This window comes from Helicoverpa zea, chromosome 23, assembly GCF_022581195.2.
Source record: "Helicoverpa zea isolate HzStark_Cry1AcR chromosome 23, ilHelZeax1.1, whole genome shotgun sequence".
Lineage (NCBI taxonomy): Eukaryota > Metazoa > Arthropoda > Insecta > Lepidoptera > Noctuidae > Helicoverpa > Helicoverpa zea.
In genome coordinates, this window is record NC_061474.1 from 2,187,255 (window position 1) to 2,208,612 (window position 21,358).

Below are 21,358 nucleotides of genomic sequence, written 5' to 3' on the forward strand. Positions count from 1 at the left end.
TCTTAAACAAATCAAATAAATTAAAAGATTAAAGGAAAGTCCCCTTTATTTAATTAGGAAAACATTATTTAACACTTTAACACACGCAACATGTCCCACTATTGTGTTGTATAATCTGTGCAAAATGTCAAAGATCGACGTTCTATAGTCTATGTTCAGAACAGCAGAAGTGACAGCAAAGAGTAAAGTAATATATAGGGAAAAGAGAGCCCACTCACGTGTTATTCTTGCAACCCAATTTGACAATGCGCCATCTTTCTCTAAATTGGCCCCGAACTACCTACATAGCTATAGCTATAAAAATATTATAATAATATGCATCATATTCATAACATTTTCTATTAGGGTAAGTAGCACCATATAACTATAACATTGGTTATCGTTATAGTTACATGGTGCTACTTACCCTAATAGAAAATGTCATCGTTAATATAGTAAAAGGTCGAAGGAAAACAAATAATTATTATATATTACTTTTTATTTACGCGTGTATGCGGAATGCAAAAAACCGCCATATTGATATTATTATGATCGGTTTTGTTAAGTTACTTGGAATACTGACACCAGGTCTTTTAGATGAAATTTGATATTTGTGCTTTTTTAAACCGTATTTAATTTATTCGCCTATTTTATCTTTTTTTAAAGTGTCTAATATTTTCCTCATACTTTTCTCTAATTAATATTGCATAAATAATTTTATATTAACAAACAAAATCGATTATAGTGTAGTGCCATCTGTTGGTAATTTAAGGTATCTTTTAGATAGTAAATAGTTTCCGGGCCAAATAAAAGGTGGCGACTCTTCGTTTACTTAGCTGTCAAAATGTACGGAGTGTCCCCCCCCTGAGTGACAGGAAAACGATTTCGAGGTGGACGTTGATTACTCATTCGCCAATGTTGTTCAGTTTATAAAAAGATAATTAATATTAACAACAAAAATAAACACTAGATAGTGTACATCTATAAACTGTGTCTGTTTTATGGCAAACTAGCTCAAAATGCATCGCCGCCGCGGACCGAACTTCACTTACGTGAGCGGATGTGTAAAATATATGATTTTTGTATTGAATTTTATATTTTGGGTGAGTTATTTATCGCTTTTTATATAAAAACTTCAAGCGTATTAACATAGGTTGAGGATTACGTATAAATTGGTGTAGTTTTCAATGTTAGAGAGTTGGAATTTTAAGATTTCATTCATCATTGTTTGATGTGAATCATTGTTTTCGATGATACATGTATGTAGGCATGGGAAACCTGGCATACAGTCTCGTTGTTTCTCGGCCGCATCCGTCCTCTATTGTTCCGGCCTTTGTGGCGATAATGTGATGGCGCGATAAATGTGGCCCATTGTTGGTTTTTATTGCAATATTTTCACACTTTCTGTGACAATAATTAAATAGAAGTCATTTAAGGCAAATTCAAACTTTGTAATTCATACTTAGGTGTCTGTTTTAACAATGAATTTCTTTTAAAGTGTTCAAATCTTTTATCTAGTTGTCAATGTCTATGCATGTCTCATCTCAATATTATCTTGCACCGTGATGTCATTGTCTAATAAAATGCACATTCCTGTTCAATGACCCCAAGTAATGTATTATTATGAGTTTAATTTAGTTTTTCCTTGACCTATTCAATATTCTATTAAATATTGGATACCTGAAATTAATATGATTTATTTTGTTTTTTTCCTTATTACCCATCAAATACTGAGTGGTTGATTCCTTGAAATACTTAATACAATATGTATTGGTTTTGTTATATTACAAGTTTAATATACAAATATTATATTAAATATGATTAAATAACATTAATATAACTGGTATAAAATCCATAACAGTAGTTTTATTTAAATGTCTAATATTCGCATAAGTGTCAGAAATCAATAAATTAACTACTGTCTAAAATATTGCTACACTGGATTCATTACTTTTTATTATTCACACTAGTTATTATTAAGAGCCGATACTCCTGTAATAAACATTGTTTGTTTTATAATTACAGTTATTTGGAGGTCTGCTGATCGCTGTAGGACTTTATGCATTCATCGATAAATGGCAGGCAACTGGATTAATTAAAGTAAGTATTATTCTACCCTTTTTTTAATTATAATAAAAAAACAATATAATTATGATAAATAAGAAGTACTGTCATGTCTGGAAAGAGGCTACAATAATAATTATTCTATATGAAAATCTTCATTGCAGTAAAGGTACACAGATCTCAGTCAAGCAGAAAAAAACACTTTAATATTTACAGTTATACATATATTAGTTCAGATTCATATTGTTATACAAAAAAGTGGCTATTCCTGCAGTTCCCGCGACATGAGGTAGTTTCTGCTTGTGCCTGGATAAAATATAGTTTATAATACTCAGGAATAGTGTAGCTTTCTAACACCAAAAGAATTTTTAAATCGGTTCAGTAGTTTCGAAGCTTTTATTTAGGATACAAACAACCATAAAAATATTTCCTATTAATTATCTGCCTGGAAAATATTTGAACCAAAACGAAAACTGGGCTGAATAACTACAGCTTAGATTTTTTTATCACTTCGTCACTGATGTAAAAACGTCAAAAACATAATCTCATTATTTTTGTTTTTGGTTTTACTCAAGGAAAAATGTTATCACTATATTAGCCGTGTTTATGCAAATTCTAGCCGATATTATTCTATAAAACAATTTTTTATTTTACACACTTCATTTTATGTAGGCTACTGAGTAATATGTATGGAATTTTATTTGTAACTTGCTTCCGCTCGAGGTGTAACCCGCGTACCATGAGAGCTACTTCCCGTATAAAAAGTCATCATCCTCCGAGCCTTTTTCCAACTGTTGAGGTCGTCCAGTCTAACCGGATTCAGCTGAGTACCAGTGTTTTACAAGGAGCGACTGCCTATCTGATCTCCTCAACCCAGTTACCCAGGCAACCCAATACCCATTGGTTAGACTGGTGTCAGATTTACTGGCTTCTGACTACCCGTTATGACTGTCAAGGATGTTCAATGACAGTCAGATAAAAAGTATCCTATGTTAACTGGAATTGCAAACTGTATGTGTGCAGAATTTACCCAATTTTTTTCAGCCTTTAAGGTGTGATGAATGAATGTTCCATAGCAATATGTATGTTTGCAAAATTACAGCTCATTTTGTTTAGCTTTTAAAGCGTTATTGAGGAACAAATATCCAAACCACAAACTTTCATATTTAAAAGGATGTTAATTTTAGATGTAGGTAAACTTTGTATTCACAACTGAGAATGGTAAATGGTAGTGAAAGTCAGTTTCACTTATGTACATTTTATACTTTCAATTTTGGTAAGAGAATCCTTTTGTAACTAACTTCTGTATTTTTAGATATATAGATTATGCATTAATTTTTAGCTGCATTTTATTTTGAAACAGAGTTTTTAAATGAAAACTCAAATGGTAAAACCCTATTGCTAAGCTGCTGTCCGTCACTGTCTATATGTCTGTCGACAAGCTGTATCTTAAGAAGCGTGATAGCTAGACTGTTGAAATCTTCACAGACTATTGCATTTTTGTTGCCGCTATAACAACAAATGCTCAAACTCTTTATGCGATTGTCCGACTCAAACATGGCCCGTTTTATTTCCTCTTGTTGTGTAGAAAAATAAAAATTAATGTCATTTTTAGTAGCTTAATTAATTGTTTAGGCCTTGTTCGGACTGTTTAGTAGATGGTTTATCTGGAGTTTGTACAAAATCGGTCAAGCGGTTCTTCAATTACCACATTTTTTGCAAACAACAAAATGGTGGACTTTAGACATAATATATGAACATAGCGAAGCACGTACCTTGCCACTAAGTATTGTACAGATTTAAGTACACAAAATTAAAATATTTTCTGTTGTTACAGCTGGATACCGTATACGATGTAATGCTGAACATAAGCTTGCTGATCGCGCTGCTAGGGGGCGTGGTTTTCGTCGTCAGCTTCGCTGGATGCGTCGGCGCATTGAGAGAGAACACTTGTCTGCTTAAGTTTGTAAGTACTAATGTTCTTGTATTTTCAAGTAAAAGGGAACTATTTCCTGCACCAGAATAAAAGGTAATGTAAATGTTGTTACGATGTGTAAGCCAATTTATTTATAGCAAATAAACTTTTTTTTTTAAATAATACTTCTATCAAATTACACCAAAATCCGCGCAGCTCTTAAAGTGATTGATGTACAAACATCTGAACACACGTTTGTAATATAAGGATTCTTGAGTTGTTTTACAAGACTATTTCTATTTATTTTAATATCTAAATTGTATTATATTGACGACCTCGATGGCGCAATGGTCATCATGCCGGACCGCCGAACCTGAGGTCCCGGGTTCGATTCCCGGTTCGGTCGACATTTGTGTGATGAGCATGCTTTGTTGGCCGTGGTCTAGGTGTTATGATATGTATTTATAAATATGTATATATGTAGCTATATGTAGTTTATCAGTTGTGTTAGCACCCATAACACAAGTTAATAAATAACTTACCATGGGGCTAACCGACCGTGTGTGAAAAAGGTGTCCCGACATTATTTTATTTATTTATTATTTATTATTAAAAGTGAAATTATTTAAATGAGTATTTCTGAAAGTTTTCAAAGAAGTAGCTTATCTACAATTATTAATCATCAATGTTGACTTTCGAAGTAATATTAAGTATATGAATAAAATTTAGGTAATGGTGACAAAAAAAATAATTTTAAGTTTTATTTTAAATAAGAATCTTTTGTTGTAATAAAGTACTATCAATATAGATTTGGATGATGACATCCTGCTCTTATCCTAATTTTGTTTGTGGTCGACGCTGAATATATTCTTCCATACTTCTCTGACGTCATCTGTGACTCAAAGTATTTATCAGAAGTAAAAAAAACATCATCATCCTCCGAGCCCTTTTCCCAACTATGTTGGGGTCGGCTTCCAGTCTATCCAGGTGTAGCATAGTACCAGTGCTTTACAAGGTGCGACAGCCCTATCGGACCCCCTTAACCCAGTTACTCGTGCAACCCAATACCCCTTGGTTAGACTACGCAGAAGTAAAAAAATATTGTATAAAACTTTTGCAGTAGAAGGAGTCGTGTTTTATCATCATTCGCTTATCAGTGTGGTTGGAACTTGCATGTTATCGTTAGACAAAACTACTGTGGGTACTATAGGTATTTACGACCATATTTCTCAAAAACAATAGTGTTACATAGGGGAACAAATATAATGACCACCATAAAATGCTTCGATACCCTTAGTTTTGTAACCAGAAATATCTACTGAACACCAGAAAAATAAAGTCTAAAAATGTAATAGTACCAGCTATTTAAGTCACGACTTCACTTTAAATTGTATTCGACCACCAAATTTAGTAAATGATCACCAACTCCTGACGACCAAATTAATGTATTATTTTTGCCTAAATAAGTCACTGTGATTGCCATAAAATGTAGGCTTATTACCAAATAAAGTATTATGATGCCATATTAAGTTATGTGTCCGGCTTGCAATGCATGCATGATTGTCAGTATGACGAGTGACAGGGGAAAATGGACGAAAATTGGGAACAGGGCAGGAGAAAGAAGAAGAAGAATGTGTTTCTCAATACACTCCCTCGAAAACACACTCTTATCGCACTGTTTAGAGGCATGCAATAGACAATTTTCCACCCTAATGCAGGAAAAGGGTCCCCATAATGTTATTACATTTATTGTATCAGGCCGAACTTATTTTTTTGGAGTCAGTTTACTTAAACAGGATAACAAGATGTAAAAACTTTGATTATCATTTTATATTAAAACGCTGATATAATTTTGATGATCATTTACTACTTTTGGTGATCATTTACTACTTTTGGGATAACAATGATTTATTTGGACTCATTTTGCTTAAATAGGATAGCAGAATTTAAAAACTTTGGTTATAATCTTACTTTAAAATGGTGGTTTAATTTTGGTGATCATTTACTATTTTTGGCTTACGCATGATTTATTTTGGAGTAATTTCACTTAAATAGGATAGCAAGTGTTAAAACTTTGGTTATAGTTTTACATTAAAATGCGAGTTTCATTTTGGTGATCATTTACTGTTTTTGTCTGTTATTTGTTACTATATCTGGTGATCAGTTAAACATAAGCCGTTACATAGTATGGTAAATATGGGCTTATTGTAATAAAATGCTCATATTAGGTCGACCTGTATGTAACTATATTATGTAATGGAATCTTAGGTGATTATTTTAACCATCTTCCAAACATCGTATGTAGACTGCTGTCTGATGATGGAGCCGGAAAATATGAACTGGAATGGAAAATCGTATCATAACTGTGATTGAACTTCTTACGCGGTGTCCTGCGTGAGCGACGAACGCGACGCGAAGCGACGCTGCGAACGCGACGGACGCGATCAACTCAACGGCATGCCCTACATGCGGCCTGTGTGACAGTCTGCGGCGAGACGCGACGTAACGCGAACTTGTTTTGAGGGCGACCAGATGCGACACCACGAACTATTCAGAAGCGTGGATCGCCGCAGTGCTTGAATAAAGATTGTTGGGGCACAAAAAACATAACAAAGAACTTGCAAAAGAATGTTGCCGTCCGTACTTTAAATATGAACTTTCAAGCAAAATTGTACTGTACTTCTCCATGATTTGAGAAGTAATTACCAAAATCACGTAGGACATTTGTCGCGTATAGCATCGCGTCGCATTACGTCGCCTCGTGTTGCGTCGCATCGCGTCGCGTCCGTCGCTCACGCAGGACACCGCGTTAGAAAAGTCTTGTAAAGACGTGCATACATAAAAGCGTGTTTTTCTATTGTTTTTTAAACTATTAATTTATATTTGATAAAACCTTTGTTTCCTTGTTCTATGTGGTCACTTGTTTTTAATTAAAAATAATGGTGTTATTTTGAGGAAGATGAGGAAACTGGAGATTTTTTGACAGTTTTTGTGTGATGTTTTTTAAGTTCCGTATGTAGAGAAAAACGCTACTCAAGGGATATGTAGTTATTTTTGCATTTGTAATATTAGTTAGTTGCTTGTGCACTATAATACGTCCTGCGCAGCTGACTGATCTCCTTATATGAGAACAGCAACCGTGGTCGAAATCGGCCTTGCAAGCCATTACTATTATTAACTGGTTTCCGTAGCCGGATGGTGACAAAAACTATTCTATGTCCTTATTCCGGGGGTCTAAGCCGTTCACGCGTGATGGTATGACCAAGAGATATAAGGATTCATTTTGATATATTATATTCATGAGGATTTTTTACCCTTTTTATTATACAATACAATATATTAGGTATATTTACATATTTACAGTTAAGATAAAAACTATCCTAGTAAAAAAAAAAATTCATCCCCATCGTTGTCGACTGGGAGCGTGTCCAAGAGACTGGCAGCTTTACCTCGTTGGATCGCCATGCTAATCCTTTCCCTCATTATTATAAAACGTGATTTAAAGAAGTACACACTTTAGTATAGGTAGGTTTAGTCCACTATATAACTTTGTTCGGTTAAACCTGGTACAAAAGCTGGTACTTTTTAGTTTATTTTTTTAAACTTAATAATATTTTTCTTCTTCTCCAGTACTCCCTCTGCCTGCTGATCCTGTTTCTAGTCGAAATGGGCGGGGCTGTGTGCGGCTTCGTGTTTCCCCGCTCTCTCCACGGACTTCTAGAGTTGAGCTTCACGGAACGCGTCGTGCACGCGTATAGAGATGACCCGGATTTGCAAAATTTTATCGACTTTGCACAGAGCGATGTGGGTTTGGAATTTTAGTTCTTTTTTTGCTTGTGGTGGGGGTTTGTATGGCATACTCCACCGTAAATTATTGTTTATTTTTATCATATGTAATAGGTAAGTTATTTTTTTTTACGTTAAGACTTGAATCACTTCTAACTTTTAGCACCTGGCTTCTGAAACATCGTTTTTCAGATCCAGTATTTTTCGTACTTTAAGGCAAATTGATCATTTGAATTGAATTGATCATTTTTTTTTTATTAAAAAATGCTGGGAGTTATCAATTTCCTTATCTTGTTCCTGGGTATAACCTCACGGATAAAAATATCCTCAAAGGCATATTATTGTGTAAATTTTTTCCTATTCCTAGAATTTAATACTAGCTTCCAGCAGAGGTTTCACCCGCTTCCTGATGGAATTATTTCGTGCACCCGGATAAAAAGAAGCCTATATGTTAGTCTGATGTAATGTTAGTGTAATGTAAGCTATATTGCTGCCAAGTTTTATTAAAATCCGTTCAGACGTTTGCACATGATATGTATCAAACACACAGTCATAATATGTCTTATAAATGCTATTTTAGAAAATATACATTTAGGTATATAATATGGTGTCCTATTGATAAAGCATAGCATCAAAAAATAATTATAACACACTTAATTAAAATTTCCAGTTCCACTGCTGCGGCCTTACCTCAGACGGCTACATGGACTGGTCTAAGAACGAGTACTTCAACTGTTCCTCTCCATCCGTGGAGCGATGCGGAGTGCCCTTCTCATGCTGCATCAACGCCACCGATATATCCTCAGGACTTGTCAATATCATGTGCGGTTATGGTGTGCAGAACTACCCGGTAAGTGTCACACATCATCATCTGTCAAGCCTTTTCTTAACTATGTTGGGGCCAGTGTCATCAGTTTTACATATACCTAGCGGCTGCACATCTCACCGGAAATTAATAACCGTAAGTTTATAAATAGGTATATAATAAATTTCTTAGGTAAATTATAAACTTTCGTGGGATTCTCAATGACTTGTTTGAGGAATATATTTTCGGAACGACTTCGAGTTTCACGAGAACTCGTCTAAAAAATGTTAATAGGTACTTACTTTCATTTTATTTTACACAGTCTATCTACACTTCTTTTTTATCCTGACTCCCCTAGCAGGCCCGCTGAAGGAGATTTATTAAGAAGATTCTTGATTGTTCTATTTTCTTTTTATGTGAAATAAATAAATAACTTAACCCATTTAATTTCAGGTGGCCGAAGCAAGCAAACGCGTCTGGACGAGCGGTTGCATAGAGATCGTGCGATCCTGGGCCGAGCGCAATCTGTACACTATAGCGTCGGTAGCGCTTGGAGTTGCGTTGTCGCAGCTCTTCGTCATCTACCTCGCTAAGACTTTGGAGGGACAGATAGAGTTGCAGAAAGCTAGGTAGGTACATTTTTTTTAGTTTCTTAGGGTTCCGAACTCGAAGGGTAAAATATCCTATTGGTAAGGCATTGTTGTCCATCTGTTGGTCAGTTTGTTACCGAGTTGAATTTCATGAACCGTGATAGTTGATAGATTTCAAATCAAATCAAATCATCTTTATTCTCAGGCATCAAAGGCCCATAGATAAATACCTTAAAACTAGCATACATAATATGATATACAAAATTGTTAGTAAATAAAAACTTAAAACTATGTTAGTAGCACTTCACTATGCACTATGTCACTGTGCGGTCCTGTGGCACTTGTCCGCGGAAGCGACGGAACACCACGTCCTGTGGCCAGAAGTTCTCGTCCAACACGAGGTGCAGGAAACATGTCGGCACTCGCACCACGAACGCCTTGAAGTTGGCGTTATGGCGCGACTCCAGCAGCTGCACTCTCGGGGCGTACTTCAGCTTCTGACGCACGTACTCCACGATGTCCTCCGCCTTAGTGGTGTAGTGTAGGTGGGAGATGTACACCGGGGTGTTCGGCTTGGCGGCACGAATTTTGATGTTTGGCTCAATAGGAGCCGTGCCGCAACGATTCTTGTTGTTTCGCTGACGGCGCTTCCTCCTTTGCACCGTAACGAACCCCTCATCGTCAGCCCGATTCTGTCCCTTTACGGGCACGGGCTTCTTCGTAGCATCAATTTTGCTGCCGGTGACGCTAGCGTAGTCTCGACGTACATTTTGATGTTTCGTCGACGCTGCAGAAACGAGCAGCTGATCGAGCGGTGTCGCGGCGGCTCGCGGAGGAGCCGCAGGGACGGGAGCGCGGCAGCGAGGCGCACGAGGCGCGCACTGTGCCGACTCAGCATTCGGCGGTGACAGCGGCGATGGCGACAAAACTGCTGACGCGAAACTTGCACCCGATACATCGAGGCACGCTCTGCGCCGCATGTTTACGTTCGATGCACCCACAGGTGACCCAGTTACAGTCACCGATTTACGCAACTCGTTAAGTTCGCTGCGCAAATCGGCGACTGTAATTTGGGATGCATCTAACTTCTTCTGTACATCCGCAAGACTTGCCTTTAGAAAGACGATGTCTTTCAGCAGGCTCGTAACGTCGACGTGGTCGAAGGTGACGGGCGGAAGCTTATTCAGATCCTTGGCCACAAACGTCGGCACGTCGTCTGGACCGGTCTGCTTTAGCAGCGTGATGACATCTTGAATGCTCTTCTTTGTCCCGTCACGCCGTCGGGACACCATCTGGTCGCTCTTGTTGAGCAACCGGTACAGCAGCTGCTTTGCAGCAGCGACGTCATCCTCGCTGAAGTTCGTCGCGCAGATCTGGACAGCGGACACCTCGTCCATCACGTCCAGCTTCTGCTGCAGGAACGCCAGCAGCTCATTCGCCACGAGTCGTTCACTCATAGCGATTAAAAAACAACTAGCAACGGCTTGCGCCGCGCTAAATTCTAATTTGTAATAAACAAATATACGCGTCAGCAGCACGACTGCATCGATTCGCAGCTAGTACGAGACTCATTACTGAGACTGAGACTCGAGATTTATTACTGTTGCCTCTATAAAAACAAATACTGAAATCTAAAACATACTTACCTTACTAATCTTACTGTGACACAGACATTTCTATAGGCGTATACTTCATTTTCACAAATTCAAGCCGAAGCAAAAATATTTTTGTATTTGGAATATGCCTCTCTCTGTATACTCTTTTGACGGTTCTATATGGTCCTATGGCGAAGTATCGGCAAGAAACTCCGAAATGATTAACCATATCACTCTTCATTTTGCAGATGGCAGACATGAAACAGGGGCACCCTGGGCGCCTACCGCGACGAGTGTCGCCGCGCGCTGCTGTAGCACGCGCCGCGCTCGGGGCCCACGCCCCACGCGCTGCACATCTGAGCCACTCAACCACTGAGTCAGGGGACAGAGTGACTACACATGTGCAGTGTCCAAGACTTGAAACAAACTTCTAAGTGTCAGTGTATTGTGTCAGTGTTAATGTGCCATCTACTGTGACGTTTAACCGACTTCAAAAATAGTGGTGTGTTTGACAGTGTGAATAGTGTGAACTTTGGAATGTGCCATCAAGTTTCAAAGTGGTTGCAATGTCATCATGTGCCATAGTGATGAATTTTATGATTGTGGGGAGTTTTACTTATTTTTTTTTTTTATGGAAATAACTGGTTATCTGTAGGGTAGGTGAAAAATAAATAAGTAATGTTAAAAAAAAATCAACTGTTAGTCTAAGTAAGTCATTTAAATATCAATATGTAATTAAGCAAAGAAAGACAAAAACAGCTCTCAATTTAGCCAGTTATCTATATTGCCAGTGTACAAAAAAACTGCCACATCAAAAAAATAAGTAAAATTCTTCCAAAAAACTGAATCTCAGGACAATTTTGGAATTGCATTTCGTACTATCACGCCAATACCTTAGGTAGGCGGATCTCTGCGAGCTTTTTGAAAAAAATACATAATTGTTAAAATGTAATATTTATAATTATATGTTTGCCAATTTCCAATGTTAATTATTATCTGTAGTTTGTAAGTTATGTGTTTTTGTATTGTATTAGTGGAACTTTTTGGTAGAATTATATTTTTAGTGACTGGTCACACTCAACTGTGTTGCCAATTAAAAAAAAAAAAACACTGAAAAGTTCTACTCATAAAATCACAGTATAAATAAAAACATGATGTATTGAAAATGTTTAATTACTTGCATTTATAAAGGACTGTATATAAGGCGTAATTATAATTAATAATGGGACGTGCCCATGTTATGAATGTAATTCTCAATCACAAGGTATCAATATAGGACAGATACTGATATTAATGTTGTTATGTAGATAAATACTACTATAATAAAGCAAAAGAATTTAGTTTGCTTGAACGCACCTTTCTCAAAAACCACTGGGCCGATTTGAAAAAATCTTGTTGGATCCTTCCAATGTAATTTTTTTTCAAGTATATGATAGCGTCAACATATAATATGTTTCTCTCTCCGTGCAATGTGGTATAGCCGTTTTCAGTATAATATCAGTATCTGTCTTATAGTGATACATAATAAGTATGTAATTGATTAATAAAAATAGTGTAATTATAATTAATATGTGTCGTAAAAATCTTCCTTTTGTAATTATTAAGTAGGAAAATATCTAAATTGTGATAGTTTTTTTTCCTAAATTCCATTTTCTAAAAATCGTTTTTACTGACTATTGCAAGTAATGAAAAAAAAAAGATAATTCACTTTGGCTCTAGACAGACCGACCGCATTTAAACTGCAATTTCACAAGCAGGACCAAGGTATCAAGGTGTTCTCCGATGCACGGGTGAAATAATCACCCAACTTCGAGACTACGGACTCCGGATTTCACTACAAACCAAGGGGCATTTTTAAGAGTCAACTCTCAACAATAATTACTTGCATTAATCAGTAAATCGGTTTATTGCCTAAAAAGGCAAAGTGCTCAATTTTGACAAAATAAAACTAAATTCCGAGACTAATCTCAAAATGGCGTTGATTTCAAATATTGTGCAAAGTAGACTGAGTTAATTATTATTAGAGAAATAAATAAAAATATTGCGTTTTTAGGAAATTGTGTGAGAAATCTGCATTATTATTTAGTTGTTTAGCACCAAATTATACAGGTATTTAGGTGCAGTAAAATTCAAAGTTTTCAATATTTTTTTTGATTGTCACTATCATAAAAAATCAGATTTTTGACAAAATTTTAGATCTTGTTTTCATTTGACGCTCAATTTTTGTGTAGTTTATGAACAACTACAAAAATTCCACTGTGTCAAATTTTATTTTATTTGTATCATCTGCTTAGCCTTTTCCCAACTATGTCGGGGTCGGCTTCCAGTCTAACCAGATGCAGCTGAGTCCCAATTTTGTACAAAAAAAGTTATTAGAGTATACTAAAATGATATTTACGAAGACAATCATATTAAAAAAAAAAACTACAAAAAAAGTTCTTCCCTATGATCATATCAAAAATTCCATTTACTTCTGTTTATTTGAAAATGCAATTAATATTTTATTATTTAAGCCATTTAATGTCATATCATTTCAATTTAGATATACGTATAACATACTAGGTGAGTAAACCCGCGTTCCGAAACGGCTAATATATGAACAAAACTGTTCAGTGTATTATTGAATTATATCTTCTAAGAAACGCATTAATTACAAATATGTTCATTTTGTTCCTCCAATTTATTGGTAAGAAATATTGTATTATGAACATTACTGCCATTAACTGTTGATTAGTCCACAATTTGAAGTATTTCACTGATCAATCAATAGTTTCTATATAGAGCAAGAGCCAGCGACAACCAGACCTCTATTAATTTATCTCATCTCCCTAGCTTTTGCCGACTTTGTTGCTACCCGGGCAACCCAATACCCCTAGGTAAGCCTGGTTGTCAGTCTTACTGGCTTCTTCAGACAGCCCGTAACAACTGCCAAAGATGTTCAATGACAGCCGGGACCTACAGTTTAACGTGCCATCCGAAACACAGTCATTGGTGTCCAAAATTTACTTAGAAAGTACATACAAACTTAGAAAAGTTGAATTGGTGACTTGCAGACTTCTTAACTTTGTGAACTGGACTTTCTTGGACTGTTACATTACCTATTGATTTCGAGGTCAATTTTTTTCAGGGTATTCGGCGAAGTTCGGTCGCCGAATTGAGAACTTCCCCCTTTTTGGGAAGTCGGTTAAAAATAAAGATCTGGCTATTGCTGGCTTCAGCTCTAAAAGTATGATATAAGCATTTATTACAAACCACATTGCAATTTATGAAGTAATTATAGTTCAAACATTTCACATAATAGTATAGTGCAATATTTTATTTTTAATAGTACATTTATAAGTTCTTTTTAAAGTGCCAGTTTTTCAAAGGTTTCTCAATAGCAAGCTTTCATTGTATAAAAGTTATTAAATAAGTAAATAATGTATTACACTTGTACTTGAAAAGGGGCGTCGAAACAGATTGAATCCAAGCATTGTATTTTTATTTAAGGTTCCTTTACCACACAGGTAAATGTAGGCGGACTCATACCTCAACATATACATTTTCATAGAATTTCTTTGCTCTTGGATAAATGAGTGAGCTGAGACAAGATCGAATAACGAAATTCTATTGTTTGTTTGAAAAATTATCCGCTCAAGCTTTGGTGAAGCCTATATCACATTATGGAAACTTATAGGCTGAAGTATGACGCCATGTACCTTGCCTGTGTAGGAAGGGAAGCTGTAATGTTCAAATATTAGTGTGATATTAATACATTAGGATTTTCCTATATTGGTTCAGTTACAAAAATATGTACATTGCCAAAAAACACTACGTTATGAGACGAAAAAATATCCAAAAAAATATTGTTGAATGATAAATTTTGATTAAATTGTAGTTGAAATCTGATACTGATTGCTCTCAATTTGGAAATTAAATGCTCAATTTGTTTACATTGAGTTGTATCGAATATTTTTTATTATTTTACATATTTTTTTAATCAACTACGACTACGGGCTACGACTTTCCATAAAGAATAATTTTAATGTGATTTTTAATTTTAAATATTGGGTAACTGACAATTAATTGATACCCATATGATTTTCAACTTTTTTAAACGCTCAATATTAACAAAATAATAGTACCTAATTAGCTAGAGGAGGCCTTTGCCCGAAGGCACTCTGAATTAAGGGATACTATTTAAAAACGAATAACAAATAACTTGTAAACATATGTAAAAAATCAGAAATAAAGGTTTATTATTATAGTACCTAATTAGTAATGCAATTGATTTTTTTAATTATTCTTGGTTTTTCATGGCAATTGCCTTGCCCTTTCATATTGTTTTATTCAAAATAGTAGTAAAATTTTTATTCATAATTTTGTTTTCAAAAATATCGATGTAAGTATCAAGGTCTCATTATAGACTGTTTATCTTTTAAAAGTGTTTAAATATAAATGGATTTATAACCAAATATAATCTATATGTCGTATTTAGTTCGTAAGTTTATAAACTTATCGATGTACATAGGTATTAGGGATCTTAGTATATGTATTAAAGTCATTTCTATGCAAATATTGCTAGGCGGGATATATGGTCTAAAAAAATAATATTAGGTTATATGTCTTAGGTATTCCAAAAATACTGTTACAGCCTTTTTTTATCGTCCCACTGCTGGGCACAGGCCTCCTCTCACACGGAGAAGGATTGAGCATTAATCACCACGCTTGCTCAATGCGGGTTGGTGACTTCAGACTATATAGTCCAGGTTTCCTCAAGATGTTTTCCTTCACCTTTTTATCAGCTAAAAGTCGTGGTGGCCTAGTGGGCAAAGAACCAACCTCTCGAGTTTGAGGGCGTGGGTTCGATTCCAGGTCACGCAAGTACCAATGCAACTTTTTCTAAGTTTGTATGTACTTTCTAAGTATGTCTTGGACACCAATGGCTGATAAAAAGGTATTCCAAAAATAAGTGAAGAAAATTACAAATACATATAATATAAAAATGCAAGTCCAGTTGCCCAGTTTGCATATAGTGAGTGCAGCTATTGTACTAGAAAAGGTACAACATTATTATTTCGCTGTTTACCTCTTTTTGTGGGAAATTATGAAATACTCCTCCCGTTGTGGATGCAGTGGGAGTCAGACTTCTACTGACTAAAAATGTCTTACCCCTTTCCGAGTAAAAAAATACATTAATAGTTCAAATGCCTATGTATTCCGCCTAGCAAGTATCAGTGAGTTATAATGCACAATTCAAGTAAAATGATATTTTGCGTAATTTAATAGCGAGAACTGATATAAAGACATTATTCTTGTACATTGAATACCAGTTGTCAATGATGTAAAATATAGAGAATTAAATCAACTGTAACCTGTAAATGTTTTCTCATTTATAAAAACCAAACTTCATTTTTTTTGCTATATCTAAATTAAACAGTGATGTAGTGTGGAATGATCAACTTTTTGAAAAAAAAAACCAAGCACATTTTGTATTCATGTTTATTACTTTAATGTTAACATAACCGAATCAATTGTTCAACACAGTAAATATCTATCTTCTCTAATATTAACCTACTCTCACTCAACTATCCGACATTAGCCCAACTATCTCATATCATCCCAACTATCCTCCATCACCCAACTATCCTCCATCACCCAACTATCCCACATCACCCCAACTATCCCATCCTCCCCATCACTTCTTCCCCTTCTTCGGCTTTCCCTTAGCAACTTCAACACTTGGTTCCGGCTCAGGCTCAGGGGGCGGTGGTGGCCAGTACTTATTGAAGAATTCGTCCGTAGCCGCGAATGTGAGAGGTAGAATGTGGCTTTTGCGGTTCCACTCCTCCTGTTCACGTTCCTCTTTCTCTTCTAAGAAACGTTCTTCTTTGGCTTTTAACTGTGAAATGGACACATTGTCACAAATGTTGGTTTTGTCATAATGTTGCACAAAATTGGTTATGTGAGAAGTAGATCGGTCTTCAAGGCAGATTCAAGAATCCAAACAAGATTTTCAGGGACTGAAGAATTAGGTTCACATTTAGTGAAAACTTACGAAAAAAACAATTACAAAATAACTTTGGGTAGGTACTCAATCCAAACGCTTATGTAGCGACATATTCTTGCCTCAACTATCCTATATGTTCTCATACACTTTTAGGGTCAATTCCCACTGAAAGAGCAGCGGCCGTAAGAGCACGGAAAATGTAAGAGCGCGGCGCCGCGCGGCCCGCCGCGCTCGCGCTCAATCCCTTGCAATTACGGCCGCTGCCGGCCGCTGCCGGCCGCTGCTCTTTCAGTGGGAATTGACCCTTAAGCATGTATTTAAAAGAGAATATACATACTGTATAGGAATGTCTTACCTCCATCAAAGCCAAATACTCTTCAGTTTCAACGTCCTTTTTCTTGACTTTTGGCGCTTTGTCTTTCTTGGGCGATTTTTCCTTCTTGGCAGGCTTAGCTTTCGCGACTGCATAAATTTTTTTAGGGTTCTGCATTTGGTAGGGAGCGTCTAACAACGCATATTCTGGTGTGAACGTGAACACTGAACGGACTAGGTTGTATTGGTAGTCTGTGCTGAAACTAAAAGTTCCTGGGGATTAAGAGGGTGCTTTTTTGTCTGTTAGAAAATAAATAAGAGTGGTCTTTCGATGATGACCTAAGACGGATTTATTATATTATATACGGATCAGAATTTATTGGGAAAGCTACAATCAGACCTTCATTTCTTTTTGCTTTCAAGTTGCGTAAATAATGTTGCTGATTTTTTGACATACATGGAATTTACCTTGCAACAATTTCTATCAGTGGAATTGTCCTGGGCATGTCGTTCAAAATAGTACCATAGGTACCAAATATTTGCCTTTGCTGGTTTTGGCATTAGGTACTTGAAAACAGAACAAAACCGCAATCCCACTAATCATATTAGCTACCTTACTTCCAAAGAAATGAGAAAGTCAAGATTTGTAATGATTGAACACTAACAGATCAAAAATATAATGAATGATCTTGGTAAGATCTCTCAGACAGCACTCATAACTGGCGTGCCCAAAATGCACTCCTTGCTTCGACAATTCCTGTTTAGACGACATGCTGTCCATTTCGGGTTGTTCCATGGCCTTGTAATGAACCCCACAAGTACTCGGATCGGGTAAATAACCAGTTTCAGCTATGTACCTGGCTGCTGCTAGCATATTATCCTGAAAAGAGATTTGAGCATCTATGGCCATATTTTTATTCATGTGATAAGTAAAACATGTTTGGAAACTGATGCCAGCTTGTCGTGGTAGTCATTATCATCGGCCTTTTTATCGTCCCACTGCTGGGCACAGGCCTCCTCTCACACAGAGAAGGATTGAGTGATAGGGTGCTTACATAAAGAAACAGGTTTCCGGTACAGACAAACCTGTACGGGTAGGTACCGATCAGTGCAGGTATAGGTAATATTTCAATACAATCCTATTCACTCACTTATAAAGAAACAGATTGTTTACCTGTTTCAACTTACCTGTTTCTTTATAAGTGAGTGAATACGATTGTATTGATTTGTAAGCACCCGTAATCACCACGCTTGCTCAATGCGGGTTGGTGATTTCAGATCGTAAAGTCTAGGTTTCAAATCAGGCAATGCGAGTCTGAAGGAATAATCTACCATCAAATTTATGTAAACTTACTACATACCTGAAACCTCTTCATCATTCGTTGTCTATCAGCGGCATCAAAGTACTCCATTTCTTTCATCCACTCGCAGAACCATAGCATTAGGATTGCTTGGGTGGCTAGAAAGGAATCTGATATGAATAACTGATTGCACCTTTATTTGAAATAAAGGTTTAGCCGATATGACAACAGTAGGTACCTTGTTGACATTTAAATAAAAGAAGAATTCGGCTATAGAAATAAAGAAAAAGAAAACAAATTTCAATAGAGAAGATGGCTGGAGCATACTACCTGCTTGGAACCCCTTATTATAAACATTATCATGCACAATTAAATCCAAATCCAAGCCGAAAACTGCTAGATCTAAGGATACAGTGAGCTCGTTCTGCGTGAATCTGATGGTACCTAAATAATCAACAAAATGTTGGATAGTTGTTGTGTAACACCTTAGTCTGTCCGTGATCATGGATGCTGTAAGGGATCCGAAACGTTGGGATTAAATAACATTAATATAACCGCGACAAAATCCTAAATGTCTAATATTCGCGTAAGTGTTGGAAATCAACAGTAGGTAAGTAATTGACTTTGTTTTACGTACTTGTAATTTGAATGTGCTATTGAGAAATTACACATGGATATATTCCCGATCTCATCTGACACTATAGATAAACCTAATGCTACCAATGAATCGTCTTCGTAAACCTCAATAATGACAGTCACAGTGGTAAGTCAATGCTTAAAACTGTTCTTCTATTTGGTAGTCCAATATCATTAACACGAAAATCAGGGGCTTGATTTTACTTAAGCGACATACGATTGATATCCAACTGAGATCCAATTACGATTGAAGTGACTGTGGCATTCCGTTATGTTTTCTTAAAAAAAAAGGTTTTTATCCTTTTCTGTGATTCAATAATGAATTACGATTGCAATATGATTATAAAGCAGACGTCCCTCTAGAGACCAACTGCAAACCAATGAAATGTCAATGGAATACGATTGGTCTTATATTAGCAGCAGAATGCCCGCTAAGGTTAAAACTGCAATTGAGATTCCATTGTTATCCAATTGTCACATTATTACATTAGCAGAATCAGGCCCCAGTTCAATAAACTAACGTCTGTCCAACTCGTCCTCCTGTGCTCTTCTCAGCAAGTTAGCCATGGTATCCAAGAACCAGAACTCGGCCAAACTGCTCTTATATCTCTTACAGCCAACAATTTCAGCTAATATCTCTATGTATTTCTGTTGTGGTGTGGTGTTGATCTTCGGAATGGTGAGAGGATCTATGCTGGTGTTGAATTCTTTTGGTAAAACGTGAATCCTGTGGAATGAGAAATAGTTATGCTAAAAACGTTGGGAGGTGTAGAATTGCTATTTGTGATTGGTGATAAACAACCTAAGCCGGTGGAGATGCAAATTGCTAATTTTTATTGCTGTTCTACTTGGGAACATGTTTCTAAGTATATCTTAGACAACATTGACTGTGTTTCGGATGGCACGTTAAACTGTAGGTCCCGGCTGTCATTGGACATCTGTCTTTCATCAGTCTAATTAAGGGGTATTGGGTTGCCCGAGTAACTGGGTTGAGGACGTCAGATAGGCAGTCGCTCCTTGTAAAGCACTGGTACTCAGCTGCATCCGGTTAGACTGGAAGCCGAGCCCAACATATGTAGTTGGGAAATGGCTCGGAGGATGATGATGGATGATATAGATGCGTTCACTTTTAGACTGTTTATAATAATAAACATAAAACATAATATAAACATAATAATAATAAACATAATTTTTAAAGTAACGTTAGATACTTAATCATTAATCAGAGTGTCAATTATTATTTATAAGCACCTATTCTGTTTCTCAATTTTCCTCACTTTGTCGGGCAGCACGAATCGCAAGGATGGCGTTGGGAATATTTCTGGTAAAGACTCCAAAGACTCTTCCTCTATTACAACCTTCGGTTCTTCTTCCAAGACCACCTCTGGTACAGTTTCTTCTTCTTCCTCTGGTGGACCTGGTGAAGGTACTTTCTAGGTGAAGATTTTTATCTATTTTGTAAAAGCAGCTAAGCGAAATTTGAGCAATTTTACCGTTGAATAGTAATAAATATCTACCAATACATGTAGGCTCATACGTGACTTCAGGAGATCCAGTAATAGGTAGGTACCCTATCCTTCAATGTACCAAATTTCATCTCTATCGGTTCAGCCGTAGCACCGGGAAGACTAACAGACATGCACTAGTACATTCATATCGAAAGGAGAAGAGCTTCCTAAATATTTACTATAATAGGTTTTTTTGGTCAGTGGGTCGTCCTAGGGGCTTCCAATGGTTGCTCCTATCTCTAATCTCAGTATACCTACCCTGCTCCTCGGCAGATCCTGAACTGGTGAAGGTATCGGGTGACTCAGTTGGTGACCTGAAGCAGACCAGCCCTGAGTCTGACAGCAGTTTGTTCAGTAGCTCCCGATGAACATCTTCTATTTTACGTGATGTCATATTGCTATGTTTCTACGAAGTCTTTGCAAGGCTGTAAGTAGCAAAATATTTTTTGTTGATTTAATTCCAACGTGAATGGTCAATTTGACATTTTTATATGTCAGTGCTGGGATACTTTATTATCTGTTTATAAATAAAAACCTTTTTGGTCATAAGGAGGTGGGTATTATTTGATTCCTAAAGAATTCGATTTTCATATTTGTCCACAAAAGGGTCGCCTTTGTATAATCACCTGTTGGTGTAGAATTCAACAACTTTTCAGTTGTTTGCTCAATTTCTCCAAAATCCTCAAATACATACACAAACTCTTAATTAAAAACATCGATCAAACAATTCTTAATTCCATCATTCTAATCCACCCAAATCTAATGGTTTTCGTTCTAATAACTTTGGTTATCGCTCGAACGCTCCAAATTAATGAATTCGGAGGAGGTACCTAAGTATTAGGAGCTACTAACCTAGAGTCTACTTACTTGTGTAGGTT

The 21,358-nt window shown here is 36.5% G+C and overlaps 2 protein-coding genes across 2 annotated transcripts; one reads left to right on the top strand and one right to left on the bottom strand.

Annotated features, from left to right (window-relative positions):
• Positions 1-857: 857 nt before the first annotated feature.
• LOC124642043 (tetraspanin-33-like) lies at positions 858-16,095 on the top strand. The gene is made up of 7 exons (XM_047180340.1): positions 858-1,082; positions 2,005-2,079; positions 3,881-4,009; positions 7,589-7,762; positions 8,415-8,594; positions 9,003-9,178; positions 10,983-16,095. Exons 1-7 carry the CDS (start codon positions 999-1,001, stop codon positions 10,993-10,995), a joined length of 831 nt encoding a protein of 276 aa, XP_047036296.1. The 5' UTR covers positions 858-998; the 3' UTR covers positions 10,996-16,095.
• A 306-nt stretch (positions 16,096-16,401) lies between these two features.
• LOC124642040 lies at positions 16,402-20,874 on the bottom strand. Its single transcript, XM_047180336.1, has 7 exons — positions 20,739-20,874; positions 20,224-20,389; positions 19,494-19,699; positions 18,397-18,494; positions 17,701-17,915; positions 17,079-17,298; positions 16,402-16,615 (listed from the first exon to the last, which is right to left on the bottom strand). The coding sequence occupies exons 1-7, from the start codon at positions 20,872-20,874 to the stop codon at positions 16,412-16,414; spliced, it is 1,245 nt and encodes a 414-aa protein (XP_047036292.1). The 3' UTR covers positions 16,402-16,411.
• Positions 20,875-21,358: the final 484 nt, after the last annotated feature.

What these genes read in the sequence shown, in the direction of transcription:
- LOC124642043 (XM_047180340.1), top strand. Translation starts at nt 999, where the DNA reads ATGCATCGCCGCCGCGGACCGAACTTCACTTACGTGAGCGGATGTGTA. An exon ending in TATTGAATTTTATATTTTGG is followed by an intron (nt 1,083 to 2,004) that starts GTGAGTTATTTA and finishes TTATAATTACAG; the next exon opens with TTATTTGGAGGTCTGCTGAT. An exon ending in ACACTTGTCTGCTTAAGTTT is followed by an intron (nt 4,010 to 7,588) that starts GTAAGTACTAAT and finishes CTTCTTCTCCAG; the next exon opens with TACTCCCTCTGCCTGCTGAT.
- LOC124642040 (XM_047180336.1), bottom strand. Translation starts at nt 20,874, where the DNA reads ATGACATCACGTAAAATAGAAGATGTTCATCGGGAGCTACTGAACAAA. An exon ending in ATTCATTATATTTTTGATCT is followed by an intron (nt 17,299 to 17,700) that starts GTTAGTGTTCAA and finishes AGGAACTTTTAG; the next exon opens with TTTCAGCACAGACTACCAAT. An exon ending in AGTATTTGGCTTTGATGGAG is followed by an intron (nt 16,616 to 17,078) that starts GTAAGACATTCC and finishes TCCATTTCACAG; the next exon opens with TTAAAAGCCAAAGAAGAACG.